Source organism: Stomoxys calcitrans, chromosome 2, assembly GCF_963082655.1.
Source record: "Stomoxys calcitrans chromosome 2, idStoCalc2.1, whole genome shotgun sequence".
Lineage (NCBI taxonomy): Eukaryota > Metazoa > Arthropoda > Insecta > Diptera > Muscidae > Stomoxys > Stomoxys calcitrans.
Window position 1 is genome coordinate 125361330 of NC_081553.1, and position 17687 is coordinate 125379016.

A 17687-nucleotide genomic window follows, 5' to 3' on the forward strand; every position below is an offset into this window, starting at 1 on the left:
CATAATTTGTATGGACCCTCTCCATTGTTTTCCAGGTTCAGCACATGTTCCATAATCTACCTCGTTAACCAGGTTTTCCACTTGGGAATGATGATTTGGTGGAATCCTAGGAAACCTGTTGTGCTTCCTGGCCACTTTGATGCAAGAGGGCGGTTCCATACCTTTTTCGGAGACCATCTTCCACTTTTTTTGCGTCCTTGGACTCTGCGCGATTCCTTCGTGCCTGTTCCGACCTTGTCTCCTTCCGTTTCCTACTGGGTCTCCATTAAAGGAAGGCTGGCTTGGGACCAAGTTCCTGAAAGCAGGGAGCTCTTTTTCAGCGGTTTCGCAGTGCTCTGCTCTTCGGGAGGCCTGATTCTTTTTATAGCTTTCGTATAAGAAATTAGAATGTCAATTCAATCCCTACTAGCATCCTACACTTTCGTCCGAATCCGCTGCCGGCACGTACCCCTCAGCAACAATCGTCGTGCCCCAAATTGCTTTCTTCTCGTCTTATTCTTGAGAGCTTAGCTGACCTCATCTCTTAATTCGACTACAATGACTGTTTCATTGACACTGTTGTTGTCTGAGTCTGAATGAATCGAAAACACAACCTTTATTTATAGGCTTGCGTTATCCGCCAATTCCTTATTTGTTAGTCTGACGACTGAGAGGGCGCTTGAAGCATCACTCTCAACTACATGTGCTAAGTCTCACACACCTTTAGGAGGTTAGGTTAGGTTTAAGTGGCAGTGGCTACCAGAGGCAGTGGCTACCATCAGACTCACTTAGATGTTTTCGTCCATTGTGATACCACAGGAACAGAAGAAGGAAGTTGCCTTCTAGTTCCTACCGTTGAACCATCTAACCCAACAACTTGCGACTGTTCACATCCGTTTAATCAGACAGGTTCTCAAAGAAATGAGAACCTAAAGAGGAACTCCTCCTGACTGCTATTGCGGAGCACACGCACAGAAAGTCTCTTCTTCTTCGATGACCTCACAGCTTCTGCAAAAGTCGTTATTGACAACCTTCAGTCTGTCAGCATGTTTTCCGATTACAGAGTGACCTGTCATGATGGACACAATGACTGAGATGTCTGTTTTAGCCAGTACCAGCAAAGAGGTGGACCTCCTCAAGTCTAGATTAGGCCACATAGTTTTGGAATGCTCATAGCCCACTCTTTGTGACCATCTATCATTCCTTGCCCTTCGGGCCTGGTCCTGAAAACTTAGCTTACATGTCGCTAGGCATAACAGTAGATTCTAATTTCCCTGAAATGTATAATGTAATTCCTAGTCTCGCCAGCTCATCCGATTTACAATTCCCTGGGATATCTCTATGCCCCGGCACCCAGAACGGGGGAATTTTGAACTGTTCAGTCATCTCGTTGAGAGATCTGCGACAGTCGAGGTCGGTTTTTGTGTCCGTAGCCGCCACATGATCAAAGAGAAAACTCCCTTAGTCTCACGGCAGTGGTCGCAGCAATTTGTCTAGCCACAGTGTCCCGAGATGGTGTCGTCCTCGATGCGGCTGTGTTGCACAAACAAGCCATCCTCTGGATCCGGTTGAATATCTGAACAGTAGGTGGACTTTTGAAGCGCCGTCCACCAGACCACAACACCACATAGCATTATAGGTCTGAACCCCAACTTATGCCAATGGCTCCGTTGCAGGTGTATAGAGCAAGACTTGCTTTTCTTGCTCTTTCCAGTAATAAGTTATCAGAGTTATAATTTAGAAGCTATTTATTACTCAAGTGACGTCTAAGGTATATGAGCATAAAGCACCTCCAAACCATCGAGTTATCCAATCGTCGCCTTGTTTATCCCGCTATGGTATGCTTTGCTCCCATCTTCAATCTGGTTGATAACGTGATATAGCTGTCATATAAACCGGCTTCTGAGCTTCTAGAGGAAGCAATTCTTATCCGATTTGACTAAAACTTTGCACATATCGTTTTGGTATGACATTCAACAACTGTGCCATGGTCTAATTCACTTCAAAACCTGATGTAACTGCTATAAAAACAGATCTTTCGATTGGATTTCTAGATGGCACAATTCTTATCCTAGGGTCTTATCTTCTTGAGCTTCTAGAAGGCGTAATTCTTATCCGATTTGGCTGAAATCTTACACATGCTCTTTTGGTATCACTTCCAACAATTGTGCTAAGTATGGTTTAAATTGGTTCATAACCTGATATAGCTGCTATATAAATCGAACTCCCGATTAGACTTCTTGAGCTTCTAGAGGGCGCAATTCTTATCCAACATGGTAGAAATTTTGCATATGTTGGTTTTATATGACTGTCATATAAACCAATCTCCCGATTAGACTTCTTGAGCTTCTGCCATAAAAACCGATCGCCCGATTAGACTTCTTGGACTTCTAGAGGGGACAATGCTTACCCTAGAGTTTTGACTTCTTGAGCTTGTAGAAGGCGCTATTCTTATCTTATTTGACTAAAATTTTGCATATGTCGTTTTGGTAGGACTTCCGACAACTATTCCAGGTATGTTCTATATCGGTTCATAACCTGATATAGCTGCTATTCTTATCCAACATAGTAGAAATTTTGCATATGTTGGTTTGGTATGACTGCCATATCAACCAATCTCCCGATTAGACTTCTTCAACTTTTGCCATAAAAACCGATCTCCCGATTAGACTTCTAGAGGGCACAATGCTTATCCTGGGTTCTTGACTTATTGAGCTTGTAGAAGGCGCAATTCTTATCATATTTGACTAAAGTTTTGTATATGTCGTTTTGGTAGCACTTCCGACAACTATTCCAGGTATGTTCTAAATCGTTTGGTAACCTGATATAGCTGCCAAATAAACCGATCTCCCAATTTGACTTTCAGAGCCCTTGGAGTGCACAATTATTTCTCGTCTTGCTTGAAATTATGGAGGTGGTATTTTTCTATGATTTCTAACAGCCAGGACAAGTGCGGTCCATATCGGTCAATAACTTTATATAGCTCATATATATATATATATAAAAATCATTCTAATAACTTGACAAATGCGATCCGTGGTCGATGACATATAACATTCGGCCTATAAAAGGAGAGTTATTGTCTTCTCTGAAGATTCAAAAGACGAGCGCTTCCTTCGTTCCTTTACCAGTATTGTCTTTCTCCGTAGTATACTGTCTGGAGTCTCCATTGCGGAAGGGCTGATTTGATATTCCAAGAGTTGAATTCTGTTTCGGCGGCTTCGCAGTGTTTTACTCATCATTAGAAATATTTCTTTTCCCAGCTTCAGCGGAAATGGCTGAAAGGTTAGTTGTATCCCCAAGAACATCCTTCATTTTCGCCCGATTTCTGAATCTGTTTTTCTCGTTAGTCGGGGGTCGTGACTCGTCTTTCTTTCCTTAGTTAATTTTGTCAATTTGGATCCACGAAAACGTAAAAATACCTCAAATAAGATTTTGCCTTCTTATAAACTTTGACACAAGATTGATTATAAAGCTATTTAAAGTGCATGAAAATATAAATTGATTGAAACAAATTTAAATCGAATAAACTCATTCATATGTGAATCCCAAAAACTTCAGTGAATTCCCTTCATCTTTTTACCATAGAGCTACAAGTGATTCCCATATATGGTGCAGATAAGACACCCATGTTTTAATTGAATTTTTCTTTTAAAATTTAATATTCATAATTTAGCGATATGTATGTTCCAGAATCTGCCGCTTGATCCGTATATAAAAGCAAAATCCAATTGAAGAAAATTCATATAGCATTGAGTTTTCTAAGTGCAAGCATTAAATTAAAAGTGAAAGAAAATGTCTCATAGATTTATTCAAATTTTTGCCTTTTTGGCTTCATTGGCTATGGCTCGAGCACAATTTGGCGGTTTTGTTACATCAAACGGCCGTGGTGGTATGGATGGTTACATACAAGCGGGTCGCCAGTTTGGAACTCCGCAACAGAACATCGCTGGTGGTGTCTTTGCTAGAGGAAATACTATGGGTGGAGATGTGACTCGAGGAGGATTCCTAAGTGCTAAATCGTAAGTATTTAATACGAATTCTATGTCAAAGAGATTGAATCATAAATTTGTTTAACTCACATTAGAAACGGCTTATCGGCATCTCTGCAACATGCCAAAACTGACAATGTTGGCTCTGTATTCTCACAAAATGTTCGAGCAAATATCTTAAATACACCAAGACACAATTTGGATGCTACCGCCTTTCACAGTCGAACTAATTTGGATAATGGATTCAATTTCAACCAAGTTGGTGGTGGGCTGGATTACACTCATGCCAGCGGCCTTGGAGCAGCAGTTACGGCCTCACGCATACCCCAATTGAATATGAACACTGTCGATGTAATCGGCAAGGCTAATTTGTATACTTCTCCAGACAAATCCACAACAGTAGATTTGACAGGAGGTGTTTCCAAAACCATGGGTGGCCCAATGGATGGACAAGTCAATAAACACATTGAGGTGGGATTAACACAAACATTTTAGTACCTTCCGAGACACTATATTGTAATAAATTTCACCTAATTTGATTAAATATATTAACAACTATAAAATATATATGATCAACATTTTAATTTATCTTAAGGAATAGTTTGTACATCTATACTCCCGGAGGATATAGTCAAACGTGATCCTATTTGGATAATCAAATAAGCGACTTTATTTAAAATCCGTTTAGACTCAATAAATGTTAACTTTTTAAAACAATTAAAACAGTGCTCAAATATTAGTCAAAATTATTCATATTTCAGTTTCTGAGACAACATTGATGAACTGGTATTCAAGGAAATGGTCGCAAATAGAAGAGTGTTAAGTTTGGCTGGGCTGAATTTTATGTGTCTCCCACCAGGGCGTTGGCAAGTTTTTTTGTTTTCTCAGATATAAGGGTGATGGAAGGTCTTAGTAAGAATTTCCTTGGATTTTTTTATTTTGGATTAGGATTTCTTCCTTTAGGTGCTTAACATTGAAAGATTAGTTTATATAGAAGCCATATCAGATCATGAACCGATTCTGCCCATATTTGGTTCAGATATTGGAGGTGATAGTATAATACCTCAGCCCTATCGGATAAATCGGTTTATTGGAACTATATCAAATTATGGACCGATTCGGACCATATTTGATATAGATTTTGAATGTCAAAACAAAAATTTTTGTTCAAATTTTAATCCAAATACCTAAACATAGACCAATTTAATCCATTTAAAATCCCAACCAATGAGGTAACACAGTGGTGCCAAAAAGCGGATAGTTCAAATCTATTTTTTTGGCTAGATCGACTTAAGATGTCATGACGATCAAATGCAAATTAACCTATGAACATTCATTTGGGGAACTGGGACAAACTTCTGACATATCATGAGTGCTGCCTGTTCTAGTTTGGACTCAATAATATCGGGCCACCTTTTTAAAGCCGAGTGCTAACGGCGTGCCGCATTGCGACACCCCTTTGGGGGTGTGGCTGTGTTGCTTGCTTGCTGAATGAAGAATTATCAGATTCCAAGCTATTCACTTCGCAAGAAGTGAAATTACAAATCTCATGATCTGCAAAATTTCTGGGAATTTGTCTCGATAACAAACCAAATTGAAAACGCAACATGGAATCACTTCACTATATGCGTGTCAGCTGCCGGGATTCAAAGCCTACGATCGGCCACTCTTAGCTTATGGTTTGCACGACTGGTGGTCGGTGACAGGTATTTTGTCACATGTACACGATATAAACGGAATAAATTGCGTCGGCCTAAGACTTATGTCGGGGACTTTGGGAACCACTGAGACTGGTTGATCCAAGACTATATTAGGGACTAAACGTATTGTCGTACTTATAAGAGAAACAGCAGAAAGAACTTTTTTCAGATTATCGCATGTTGATATATTTCGTAATTTTCTTCAAATCCCGGCCAGAACATCAACAAAATGTTCAGCCTCTTACTAATACTGGCTACATTTGTAAGGTATCCTGCCATATTAAAACTTCTTTACCAAGTAGTGTCGCTATACGGCACGCCGTTCTGACTGCACTTATTGATATGAGAGAAGTATCCCCTGTTCCTTAATGGAATATTCATGGAAAATTTAGTTAGTTGGAGACCATAGTAGAAGCCACTGTGTGTAAAATTTCATCATTAAGGGCTCAAGAATTCAAAGAGGGAAATCGGTTTATTTGGGTGCTGTATCAGGCTATAGACCGATCCACACCATATTTGACACGCATGTTGAAGGTCATGGGAGAAGCCGTTGCATAAATTTCAGCCAAATCGAATAATAATTGCGCCCTCTAGAAGAAGTCAAAAACCCACATCGGTTTATATGGCAGCTATATCAGGTTATGGACCGATTTGAACCATACATAGCACAGTATTTGCAAGACATAACATAACGTCTAATGAAAAATTTCAGCAAAATCGGATAAAAATTGCGCACTCTAGTGGCTCAAGAAGTCAAGGTACAAGATCGGTTTATTTGGCAACTGTATTAGGCTATCAACCGATAATTGGCACAGTTGACACGACATATGCAAAATTTGGCTCTCTAGGGGCTCAAGAAGTCAAGACCCCAGATCGGTTTATATGGCAGCTATAACAAAACATGGACCGATTTGGCCAATTTACAATACAACCGACCTACAGTAATAAAAAGTATTAGTACAAAATTTCAAGCGGCTAGCTTTACTCCTTCGAATGTTAGCGTGCTTTGGACAGACAGACAGACGAATGATATGGAACGATTTAAACCATACTAAATACATTAGTTAGAAATCATAACAAAACACATCTTCCAAAATTTCATCCAATTAGGATAAGAAGTGCGCCCTTTAGTGGCTCAAGAAGTCAAGATCCAAGATCAGTTAATATGGCAGCTTTACCAAAACACGTACCGCTTTGGCCAATTTACAATCCCATTCGACCTACACTAATAAGAAGTATTTGTGTCAAATTTCAAGCTCCTAGCCTTACTCCTTCGAAATTAAGCGTGCTGTCGACAGACAAACGGACGGACGGACCTGGTGAGATCGATTTAAAATGTCAAGAGGATCAAGAATATATTTAAAAACTGAATAAAACAAGTAAAAAGGCATTAAGTTCGGCCGGGCCGAACTTTGCATACCAATTTTCATCCACAATCCAATGAAAATTGGATTGGATCGGCACTGACATTGAGTGGTCTTATAAATTTAAGTCACTGTCGAATTTTGTATTTCAAATTTCAACAAAATCGGATAATAAATAAAGCTTTTATGAGCTTCAGACCCTTAACCGGCATATGACAGCTATATCTAAATACAGTCTTATTTTTTCCATATTTGGGTCGGATGGCGGGTGGCCTAAAACAATTCACTGTTTCAAATTTCAGGGAAATTGGATAAAAAATAATGCTTTTATGGGCTTTAGACCCTTTATCGGGAGATCAGTCTATATGGCACCTATATCTAAATATAGTCCGATCCAAATCATATTTAGGACGGATGTCGGGATACCTAAAACTACCCACTGTTTCAAATTTCAACGAAATCGGGCGATAAGTAGAACTTTTATGGGCTTCAGACCCTTTATCGGCAGATCGGTATATACGGCAGCTATATCTACATTTTGTCCGATCCGAACCATATTTGGGTCAGATGTCGGGAGGCTTAAAAAAAGTCATAATTTAAAATTTCAGCGAAATCGGCTAATACTTGCGGTTTTTATGGACTGAAGAACCAAAATCGGCAGATCGATCTATATGGCAGCTATATCTAAATAAATTCCGATCTGAGCCATATTTGGGTCCTATGTTGGGAGGCTTAAAACTACTCACTGTTTCAAATTTCTGCGAAATCGGTTAAAAAATAAAGCTTTTATGGGGTTCAGACCCTTTATAGACAGATCGGTCTATATAGCAGCTATATCTAAATATAGTCCGGTCTGAACCATACTTAGGTCAGATATCGGGAGCCTTAAAATAACCCACTATTTCAAATCTCAGCAAAATTGGGCAATAAATAATGCTTTTATGGGCTTCAGACCCTTTATCGGCAGATCGGTCTATATGGTGGCTATATCTAAATATTGTTCGACCTTAACCACACTTGGGTCAGATATTGGGGGCCTAAAACTACTCACTCAGCGAAATCGGATGAAAAATAAAGCATTTATGGGCATTAGACCCTTTATCGACAGATCGGTCTATATAGCAGCTATATCCAAATATAGTCCGATTTGGCCGTTCAATAACTTCATCAGCGTGCATCAAAAAGACGTATCTGTCCCAAATTTTAGCTCAAAATCTCAATTTTTGAACCTGTAGAGCGATTACAACAGACGGACGGATAGACGGGCAGACACACGGACATCGTTAAATCGTCTTAGAATTTTACGACGATACGAAATATATATACTTTGTAGTGTCGGAAATTGATATTTCGATGTGTTGCAAACGAAATGAATATACCCCTATCCTACGGTGGTGGATATAAAAATTAGTATACCCCCACCTACCCCTCTGAGAAAACGAAGCTTGTATAGAAAGAATGTTCGAGACGAAGCACAGACACTCTACGGTCAATTGAGAAAATGCATATAAGCTCATTTAAGGGGATAATAAGTAAAGTTAATATATGTCCCACATAGGTATTAGAAACTATGATATTGCCGCTGATGCCATGAAATTTTATGCACTTAAATACTAAGGGCGAACCCGCAGTTAAACACAAAGCATCAAAGCGGCAAAATAGTGGTAAAATATAAATTCAAGTTGAACCATACTTAGTTCGACTTCACCGAAAAAAGGATGACGGACAAAAACTGATATGCTTTTGGTGCTATATCATTTTATGGATCGTTTCCGTCCCAACGTCACTTGGAGGTCAAAGTAGAAGTCCTTGTGCAAAAATTTAGCCAAACCGGATAAGAATTTGCAACCTATGGGGGCTCATGAGATCGGAGAAGTCATTGTGCAAAACTTCACCCAAATCGGATAAGAATTTTACCCTCTAGAGACTCAAGAAGCATAATCGGAAAACCGGTTTATGTTGGAGGTATATCAGATTTAAGACGGATTTTAACTATACTTGGTGCATCTGTTAAATGCCATAGAAAAAGTCATAGGGCAAAATTTAAGTCAAATCGAAAAGGAATTACCATTTCTTGAGGCTCAAATTGAATATTCGGGAGTTCGATTTATGTAGGGGCTATTTCAGGATATGAACCGATTCAAACAATACTGTGATAGCATTTTCAAGGTCATTGTAAAAAATTTTGTGCAAAGTTTCGGCCAAATCGAATAAGAATTGTGCCCTCTAGAGGCTCAAGAAGTCAAATCGGGAGACCGGTTTATATGAGCTATATCATGTTTTAGACAGATTTGGAGCAAACTTAGTACATCTGTCAAATCGGGTTAGAATTGCACTCTCTAGAGGCTCAAAAATATAATCAAGAGATCGTTTTATATGGAAGCTATATCTAAAGATGGACCCATGGGCCATTTCCAACCCCCAACCGACCTACATTAATAAGAAGTATTTGTGCAAAGCGACTAGCTTTACTCCTTCGAAAGTTAGCTTTCTTTCGACGGACGTCATGACGATATCTTAAATCGGAGAAGAAACGCTTGTCCAAGAAGTGGATGTGATCTTAGAGTCACTTATATGAAAATGCAATTGCCTGATCGTTCCGTTCCCACTCATATACATTCTCTACCGAAATCTTATTGTGGGATCTATTTATCTCACGACTAAGCTCTTATCATGCAGTGATTTTTGAAGTCGTCCCTCGGACTTTCTTGCCGAGTGTCAGCTGTTCGTTAATCCTTTTCTGAGGCATGCCAGATCAAAGAGCCCTGGTATTTTTACAATCGCAAATTTATATATTCCTTGACCACGCTTTCTCATTTTGACTACATTTGTTTCACAAATCTAACGTTTATCAAGACCGAGCCAAATCCTTAAGTTATCTTAATTGAATTCAAGACATTGAGTGGTGCCTTACATTCAAATATTAGTTTAGTTTGAAAGAAATAAAAAGGCGTTAAATTCGGTCGGTCCGAACTTTGGATACACACCATTCGGGTATATATGAAAACCACCTTTCGCCAAAATCCGGCGAAAAATGCATAGCTTAAGCCCCATTGCAGGTATATCGAAAAATGTTGGATTTGGACCAAATACTTATAAGTATAAGTCATTGTTCAATTGCGTATAACAAAATATTGGCCTTTCTAGTAGCTGTATCTAAAAATAAACCGATATGAACCATATAGGACACGGATGTCGAAAAACCAAACAACTGCGAAAAATTTGTGTGAAATCGGGTTGTAAATGCGCCTTTTATGGGCCCAAAACCTTAAATCGAAAGATCGGTCTATATGGCAGCTATATTCAAATCTGGATCGATCTAGACCAAATTGCAGAAATATGTCGAGGGGCTTAACTTAACTCATTGTTCCAAATTTCGACGACATCGGAAATAAATGCGCCTTTTATGGGCTCATAACCTTAAATCGAGAGATCGGTCTATATGGTAGCTATATCCAAATCTTGATCGATCTAGGCCAATTTACAGAAGCATGTCGAGGGGCTTAATTTAAGTCACTGTCCCAAATTTCGGGCCCAAACCTTAAATCGAGAGATCGGTCTATATGGTAGCTATATCCAAAGCTGGACCGATCTATTCCATATTGCAGAAGTATCCAAATCTTGATCGATCTAGGCCAATTGGCAAAAGTATGTCGAGGGGCTTTTTTTAACACTCTGTCTCAAGTTTTGGCAAAATCGGACAATAAATGCGCTTTTTATGGGCCCAAAACCTTAAATCGAGAGATCGGTCTATATGGAAGCTATATGCAAATCTGGACCGATCTGGGCCAAATTGAAGAACTCACTGTCCCAAATTGCGGCAAAATCGTACAATAAATGCGCCTATTATGGGCCCAAACCCCTTAAAAGAGAAATCGATATATGGCAATTTTATCCAAATCTGGCCAAAATGAAGAAGGATGTTGAAGGGTTTAACACAACTCACTGTCCCAAATTTCAGAAAATTCGAATAATAAATGTGACTTTTATGGGCCATAGTCCCTGAATCGGCGTATCGGTCTATATGGGGGCAATATCAAGATATAGTCCAATATGGCCCATCTTCGAACTTAACCTGCATATGGACAAAAAAAGAATCTTTGCAAAGTTTCAGCCCAATATCTCTATTTTTAAAGAGTGTATGGTGTTTTCAACAGACTGACGGACATGTCTAGATCGTCTTAGATTTTTACGTTGATCAACAATATATATACTTTATAGGGTCGGAAATGGATATTTTGATATATGGCAAACGGAATGACAAAATGTATATACCCCCCTCCTTCTATGGTGGGTAACACCTCAATGTACCCAATAAAGTATATAAATTCTTAATCGTCATGACGTTTTAAGTCGAGTAAAGCTAGACGCTTGAAATTTTGCACAAATATATCTTATTAGTGTAGGTCAGGTGGGATTGTAAATGGGTCATATCGGTCCATGTTTTGACAAAGCTGCCAAAAAAAACCGATCTTGGATCATGACTTCTTAAGACAATAGAGGGCGATTTTGTTGAAACGTTGTACAACGGCTTTTCCCATGGTCTTCAACATACATGTTCAATATAGTCTTAATAGATCTTTAGCCTGATACAGTTCCCATATAAACTAATCTCCTGATTTTGCTTCTTTAGCCCCTCCAATGCGCAATGCTTCTCCGAATGGAATGAAATATTACCAAATGACTTCCACTATGGTCTTCAGCATTCAATTCACTTATGATCTGAATCGGACTATAACTTGATATATCTCCAATAACATAACAATTGTCATCCATTATTCTTTGTTTGCTTAAAAATAGATATGGGGCATAGAGCTCGACAAATGCGATCCATGGTGGAGGGTATATAAGACTCGGCGTGGCCGAACTTAGCACGCTCTTAATTGTTATACCCTCCACCATAAGATGGGGGGTATACTAATTTCGTCATTCTGTTTGTAACTACTCGAAATATTCGTCTGAGACCCCATAAAGTATATATATTCTTGATCGTCGTGACATTTTATGTCGATCTAGCCATGTCCGTCCGTCTGTCCGTCCGTCCGTCTGTCCGTCCGTCCGTCCGTCTGTCTGTCGAAAGCACGCTAACTTCCGAAGGAGTAAAGCTAGCCGCTTGAAATTTTGCACAAATACTTCTTATTAGTGTAGGTCGGTTGGTATTGTAAATGGGCCATATCGGTCCATGTTTTGATATAGCTGCCATATAAACCGATCTTGGGTCTTGACTTCTTGAGCCTCTAGAGTGCGCAGTTCTTATCCGATTGGAATGAAATTTTGCACGACGTGTTTTGTTATGATGTCCAACAACTGTGCCAAGTATGGTTTAAATCGGTCCATAACCTGATATAGCTGCCATATAAACCGATCTTGGGTATTGACTTCTTGAGCCTCTAGAGTGCGCAATTCTTATCCGAATGGAATGGAATTTCGCACGACGTGTTTTGTTATGATACCCAACAACTGTGCCAAGTATGGTTTAAATCGGCCCATAACCTGATATAGCTGCCATATAAACAGATCTGGAGATTTGACTTCTTGAGCTTTTACAGGGCGCAATTCCTATCCGATTTGGCTGAAATTTTGCATGACTTTTTTTATTTTTACTTTCAACAACTGTGTCAAATAAGGTTCAAATCCGTTCATAACCTGATATAGCTCCCATATAAACCGATCTGAGATCTTGACTTCTTGACCCCTAGAGGTCGCAATTATTATCCGATTTGCCTGAAATTTTGTACGACGGATCCTCTCATGACCATCAACAAACGTGTTTATTATGGTCTGAATCGGTCTATAGCCCGATACAGATCCCATATAAATCGTTCTCTCTATTTTACTTCGTGAGCCCCAATGGGCCCAATTCTTATACGAATTGGCTGAAATTTTACACAGGTCTCCAACATATAATTTAATTGTGGTCCGAACCGGACCATATCTTGATATCGATTTAATAGCAGAACAACTCTTTTCTTATATCCTTTTTTGCCTAAGAAGAGATGCCGGGAAAAGAACTCGACAAATGCGATCCATGGTGGAGGGTATATAAGATTCGGCCCGGCCGAACTTAGCACGCTTTTACTTGTTTTAAATTCAATTACGTAGACAGTCTGAACGTTTTTGCCTACATGTACAATTAAAAACCCTCATTTTAAGGATCAATACAAAATTCAAAGCTTTTTTTGTGCTTTGTATCAAGGAAACAAAAAAAGCGGTTCGCAAATGAAAAAGAAACTAAGAAAAGGAACTAGTTTATTTTGTGAAACCGAACTAAAAGGAGCGATCACTAAAAGGAACTAAAATGCCCACCTCTAATCCATATCCAGAATGGTCCAAATTTTATTCACAACATGGTATAGCTCTCATAGTGTGTTCTTCTAGAGCTCTCAACAGTTCTAATTCGAATAGGATAAATTTATCAATTTTAGACTTCTAACATTCCATGTTAAGTATGGTCTAATTAAGCTCCCATACATATACCCTATCGACAGTGATGGGTATGTCAGATACCCTTCCTAACGTTACGCCTTAGTCCTTTATTACTTGAATCCTTAGAGACACAATTTTACTTTCAATTTGCACCAATCAATTACTTAATAGAGAAACTTTTCTTAAAATATTTCGTAATTTGGCTTACCATATACAAGGCATGTACAAGATTTCCTCTAACAGAACCCATTGCCCTTTTTATGATTTAATTTATTTTTATATTTTCGGAAAAGCTAAATATGTATATAATGTGAACAATTTCTAAACATGAATCTCAATGAATTAGCACAAGTGTGACATTACGTGAAAAATATGATTACCTTTAATACCACAATTTCATGTATACCTCTCACGTTATGCGAGTATATCTGGAAAGTATGAACAAAAGCAACACGGAAATGCAATATGCATACCATTACATGATTATATTGTCGTTACCCCTGGGATATTTCCAAAGATATTTTCATCCAATCATACACAGCCATAGTGCCGTAGTGCCTTTCATAGGTATACAGGGTATGCTATACACACGCACACACATACTATCGTATAATGCATCCTCATACAATAGAGGAAAAAGACATGCAAGAGTATTATTTATTTGTATGCGAGAATTTCTGTTCGTGTCATAAACAAGTTTTCCTCCACAGCACAAAGAAATTTCATTCCATGTAAACTGCATATAATTTCATTGGTATTTAGGCTAAATTCCATCCAAGTGGTAACACTTGCCCATACTCTGTTCCATGGAAATATGGAACATTAGCATTTCTGCCTTTCTTTGGGTGCTAGCCTTACTCAGGCTGGGAAGGACACAAATGGTTATAAAACAATTTCTGTTCTCTTACTTCTTCCTTGGTTTGCACCTAAATTTGGGCTAAGAAAGGAAATGGAAAACTTAAATTTCATTGGTTTTAATTTACACTTCGACTTGAACATGTGCTGCCCAACAGCAACTACAATTGAAAAGTCGGTAAGTGCCTTTCCTTTTGAGCTAAACGAAACATTTCACATTTGATGAATGGCATATTCTAAAGCTTTGTTTGGTTTGAACAGGTAAATGGCGAAGCGAAATGTATTCCTTATAATTGAGCATTTTTGCATTGGAACAAAGAATAACAATAACAATAATTGAAATGAACACGATATCCATGAATTGCGGAAAATTCGAAGGAAACGTCATATAAAATGTTCTGTACGTCCATGCAAATTAGTTTTCGAAGACATTATTTTAATATATAAAAAAAAAGTGAAAGTACTTGATATGATGATGATGATTATTTTCTTTTGAAAGTAACAACGGCATTCTAAATAAAAGTAAAATCCGCATTGAATTTGGCGAGCAAGTTGGGAGTTTGAGGGCTGTATCGTAGAAAAAAATATGTGAAATTCTACTAAAACTAATTGTTACGAAACTCATCGAAGAAAAAAATAAACTAGGAACTTTCAGGGTCCAAAACTGCAATTGAGAGCAAAGTGCATATGTTGTCTTTATTCTAAGGTGAATCAATGTGTACCATAATGGAACGAAGCGAAGGAGTATCTGTTATAGGCCACCCAAAAATGATTTTCACATGTTAGCTTCATTTGTATCACAAGACATGTACTACATGTGCTAAATTTTTGACATGTTATAAGACAAGTACGTGCGTTCTAGTAGCTCCTTAAGTCTTCTTTGGGAATCAAAAAATATATATTCATATGGAGAGATAAGTATGTATTATCTCGAATACCAACTCGAACAACATCTGCATCTCGAACACACTACCTCGTCGACTTATATTGATATCGATGTCGCCGGCATTAGAGACGTTATCGATTATTATTCACATCTGAATACAAGCGGGGCCACAGTGACGCAGACATTAACGTGTCCGCCAGTAAAGTGAGAACGTGAGGGTTCAAAGTCTGTAAGTGGCAGTCTGGACTTTTTAAAGCTATCTAGATGGTTCAACGGTAGGAACTAGAAGGCATCTTCATCTTCTATTCCTGTAGTATCCCAATGGACGAAAACGCCAAGTGAGTCTGATGGCAGACTGCCACTTAAACCTAACCTAACTTATTTCCCCTGCAGAAGCGGCTTCAACCAGCAACTTAAGGTTTGATGGCGTCGTCTCTGAATCTTAAGTGCTTAACGACGGAAGAAGAAAAACATTTAGACTACTCTTTGCAAAAATATAGGCTCGAGGTACGGGGAATGGGAGATTCTAGTTTATTGTTGTTTTTGTGGCAGTGTGTTGTACGCATCTGGTTGAGATAGAATTTTTGTTGACATTGTATAACGTTTCGCATAAATGTAGAATTTTTTAACATATGTAATTTTGTTTCCACTTAGGGTACGTCAATGCATTTCTTATAGCAACAAAAATTGCGTTTGAAGTGCATGCCGAACTATGTGTAGAAAAATTATCGTATCAGTGTTGCCACTTACGAAAACAACTTCCTACCAAAATTTAAGAAAAATCCCTCCAAACCCGACTAAATGGTACCAAATATTTTCAATCCTACAAAATATACATAGTACTCGTAGATTGTCGTTATATTCCTATACGATATACCCATGTCTGTTCATCAGCCTATACAAATAATATGGAAAGTTCTAAGAATAAGAACGTTCTAATATGGTCAATATCTTGATAAAGCACCCTTTAGCCCAATCTCTCTATAAACAAGTAAAAAGGCGTTAAGTTCCACATCTGGTATATATGTAAACCACCTTTCGTCAAAATTCGGTGAAAAATACATACCTTATGCCCCAAAACCTTAAATCGAGAGATCGGTCTATATGGCAGCTCTATCCAAATCTGGACCGGTCTGAAGGGCCTAACACAACTCACTGTCCCAAATTTCGGCAACATCGGACAATAATGCGCCTTTTATAGGTCCAAAACCTTAAATCGAGAGATCGGTCTATATGGCAGCTATATCCAAATCTAAATCGATTGGGGCCAAATTGAAGAAGGATATCGAAGGACCTAACACAACTCACTGTCCCAAATTTCGGCGAAATCGGACAATAAATGCGCCTTTTATGGCCGCAAAACCTTAAATCGAGAGATCAGTCTATATGGCAGCTATATCCAAATCTGGACCGATCTGTGCCATATTGCAGAAGTATGGCGAGGGTCTTAACTTAACTCACTGTTCCAAATTTCGGCGAAATCGGACAATAAATGCGCCTTTTATGGCCGCAAAACCTTAAATCGAGAGATCAGTCTATATGGCAGCTATATCCAAATCTGGACCGATCTGTGCCATAATGCAGAAGTATGGCGAGGGACTTAACTTAACTCACTGTTCCAAATTTCGGCGACATCGGATAATAAATGCGCCTTTTATGGGCCCAAAACCTTCAATCGAGAGAACGGTCTATGTAGCAGCTATATCCATATCTGGACAGATCTAAGCCACATTGAAGAAGGATGTCGAAGGGCCTAACACAACTCACTGTCCCTAACACAACTCACTGTTCACAATAAATGTGGCTTTTATGGGCCTAAGACCCTAAATCGGCGGATCGGTCTATATGGGGGCTATATCAAGATATAGTCCGACATAGCCCATCCTTATAACTTTGTTGTTAAAGACTGTAGCGTGATTTCAACAGACAGACGGGCGGACATGTCTAGATCGTCTTAGATTTTTACGCTGATCAAGAATATATATACTTTATAGGGTCGGAAATGGATATTTCGATGTGTTGCAAACGGAATGACAAAATGAATATACCCCATCCTTCGGTGGTGGGTATAAAAAGAAAATTTTAAGTTAGGAACTCCGTGCTACTCACAAAATCCTTAATTGTTTTCAATTCTACTTCCCTAAGTTGGTTTATGTCTGATATTGTGTCTCCACCTAAGAGCCGGTATCTGTTGAACGCGAAAGCCGGGCAATGACAAAGGAAATGGTCCAACGTCTCATCATCTTTCCCGCATGCCCTATACATGCTATCACTTGCCGCACCAATTTTACATAAGTGAGCTCGTAGTCCTATGTGTACCGGTATGATACCAATAGCTATACTGACCTCCTTCTTGCTTCCTTTCAGTAATAGCCTCGTCTTCTTACGGTCTCCCCATAGGATTTTCGCCGTCCTACCGACCGTTTCGCTATTCCACAATATTGCATGCGCAATCGTCGCCGTCGTCGAAATCTGTATGTCAATG

At 38.9% G+C, this 17687-nt stretch overlaps 1 protein-coding gene across 5 annotated transcripts in view; it reads left to right on the forward strand.

The window, feature by feature from the left end:
- Nucleotides 1-4536, forward strand: part of LOC106084469 (attacin-A) — an 81905-nt gene extending 77369 nt beyond the window's left edge. For 4 of the 5 annotated variants that reach the window (XM_059364118.1, XM_059364119.1, XM_059364120.1 and 1 more), the window contains exons 2-3: nt 3656-4001; nt 4067-4536. In XM_059364118.1, the coding sequence (XP_059220101.1) occupies nt 3775-4001; nt 4067-4466 (627 nt within the window). In that variant the 5' untranslated portion in view covers nt 3656-3774 and the 3' untranslated portion in view covers nt 4467-4536. The remainder of the gene's footprint in view (nt 1-3655; nt 4002-4066) is intronic. The other variant, XM_059364122.1, reaches the window with a different exon arrangement.
- The last annotated feature ends 13151 nt before the right edge of the window (nt 4537-17687 follow it).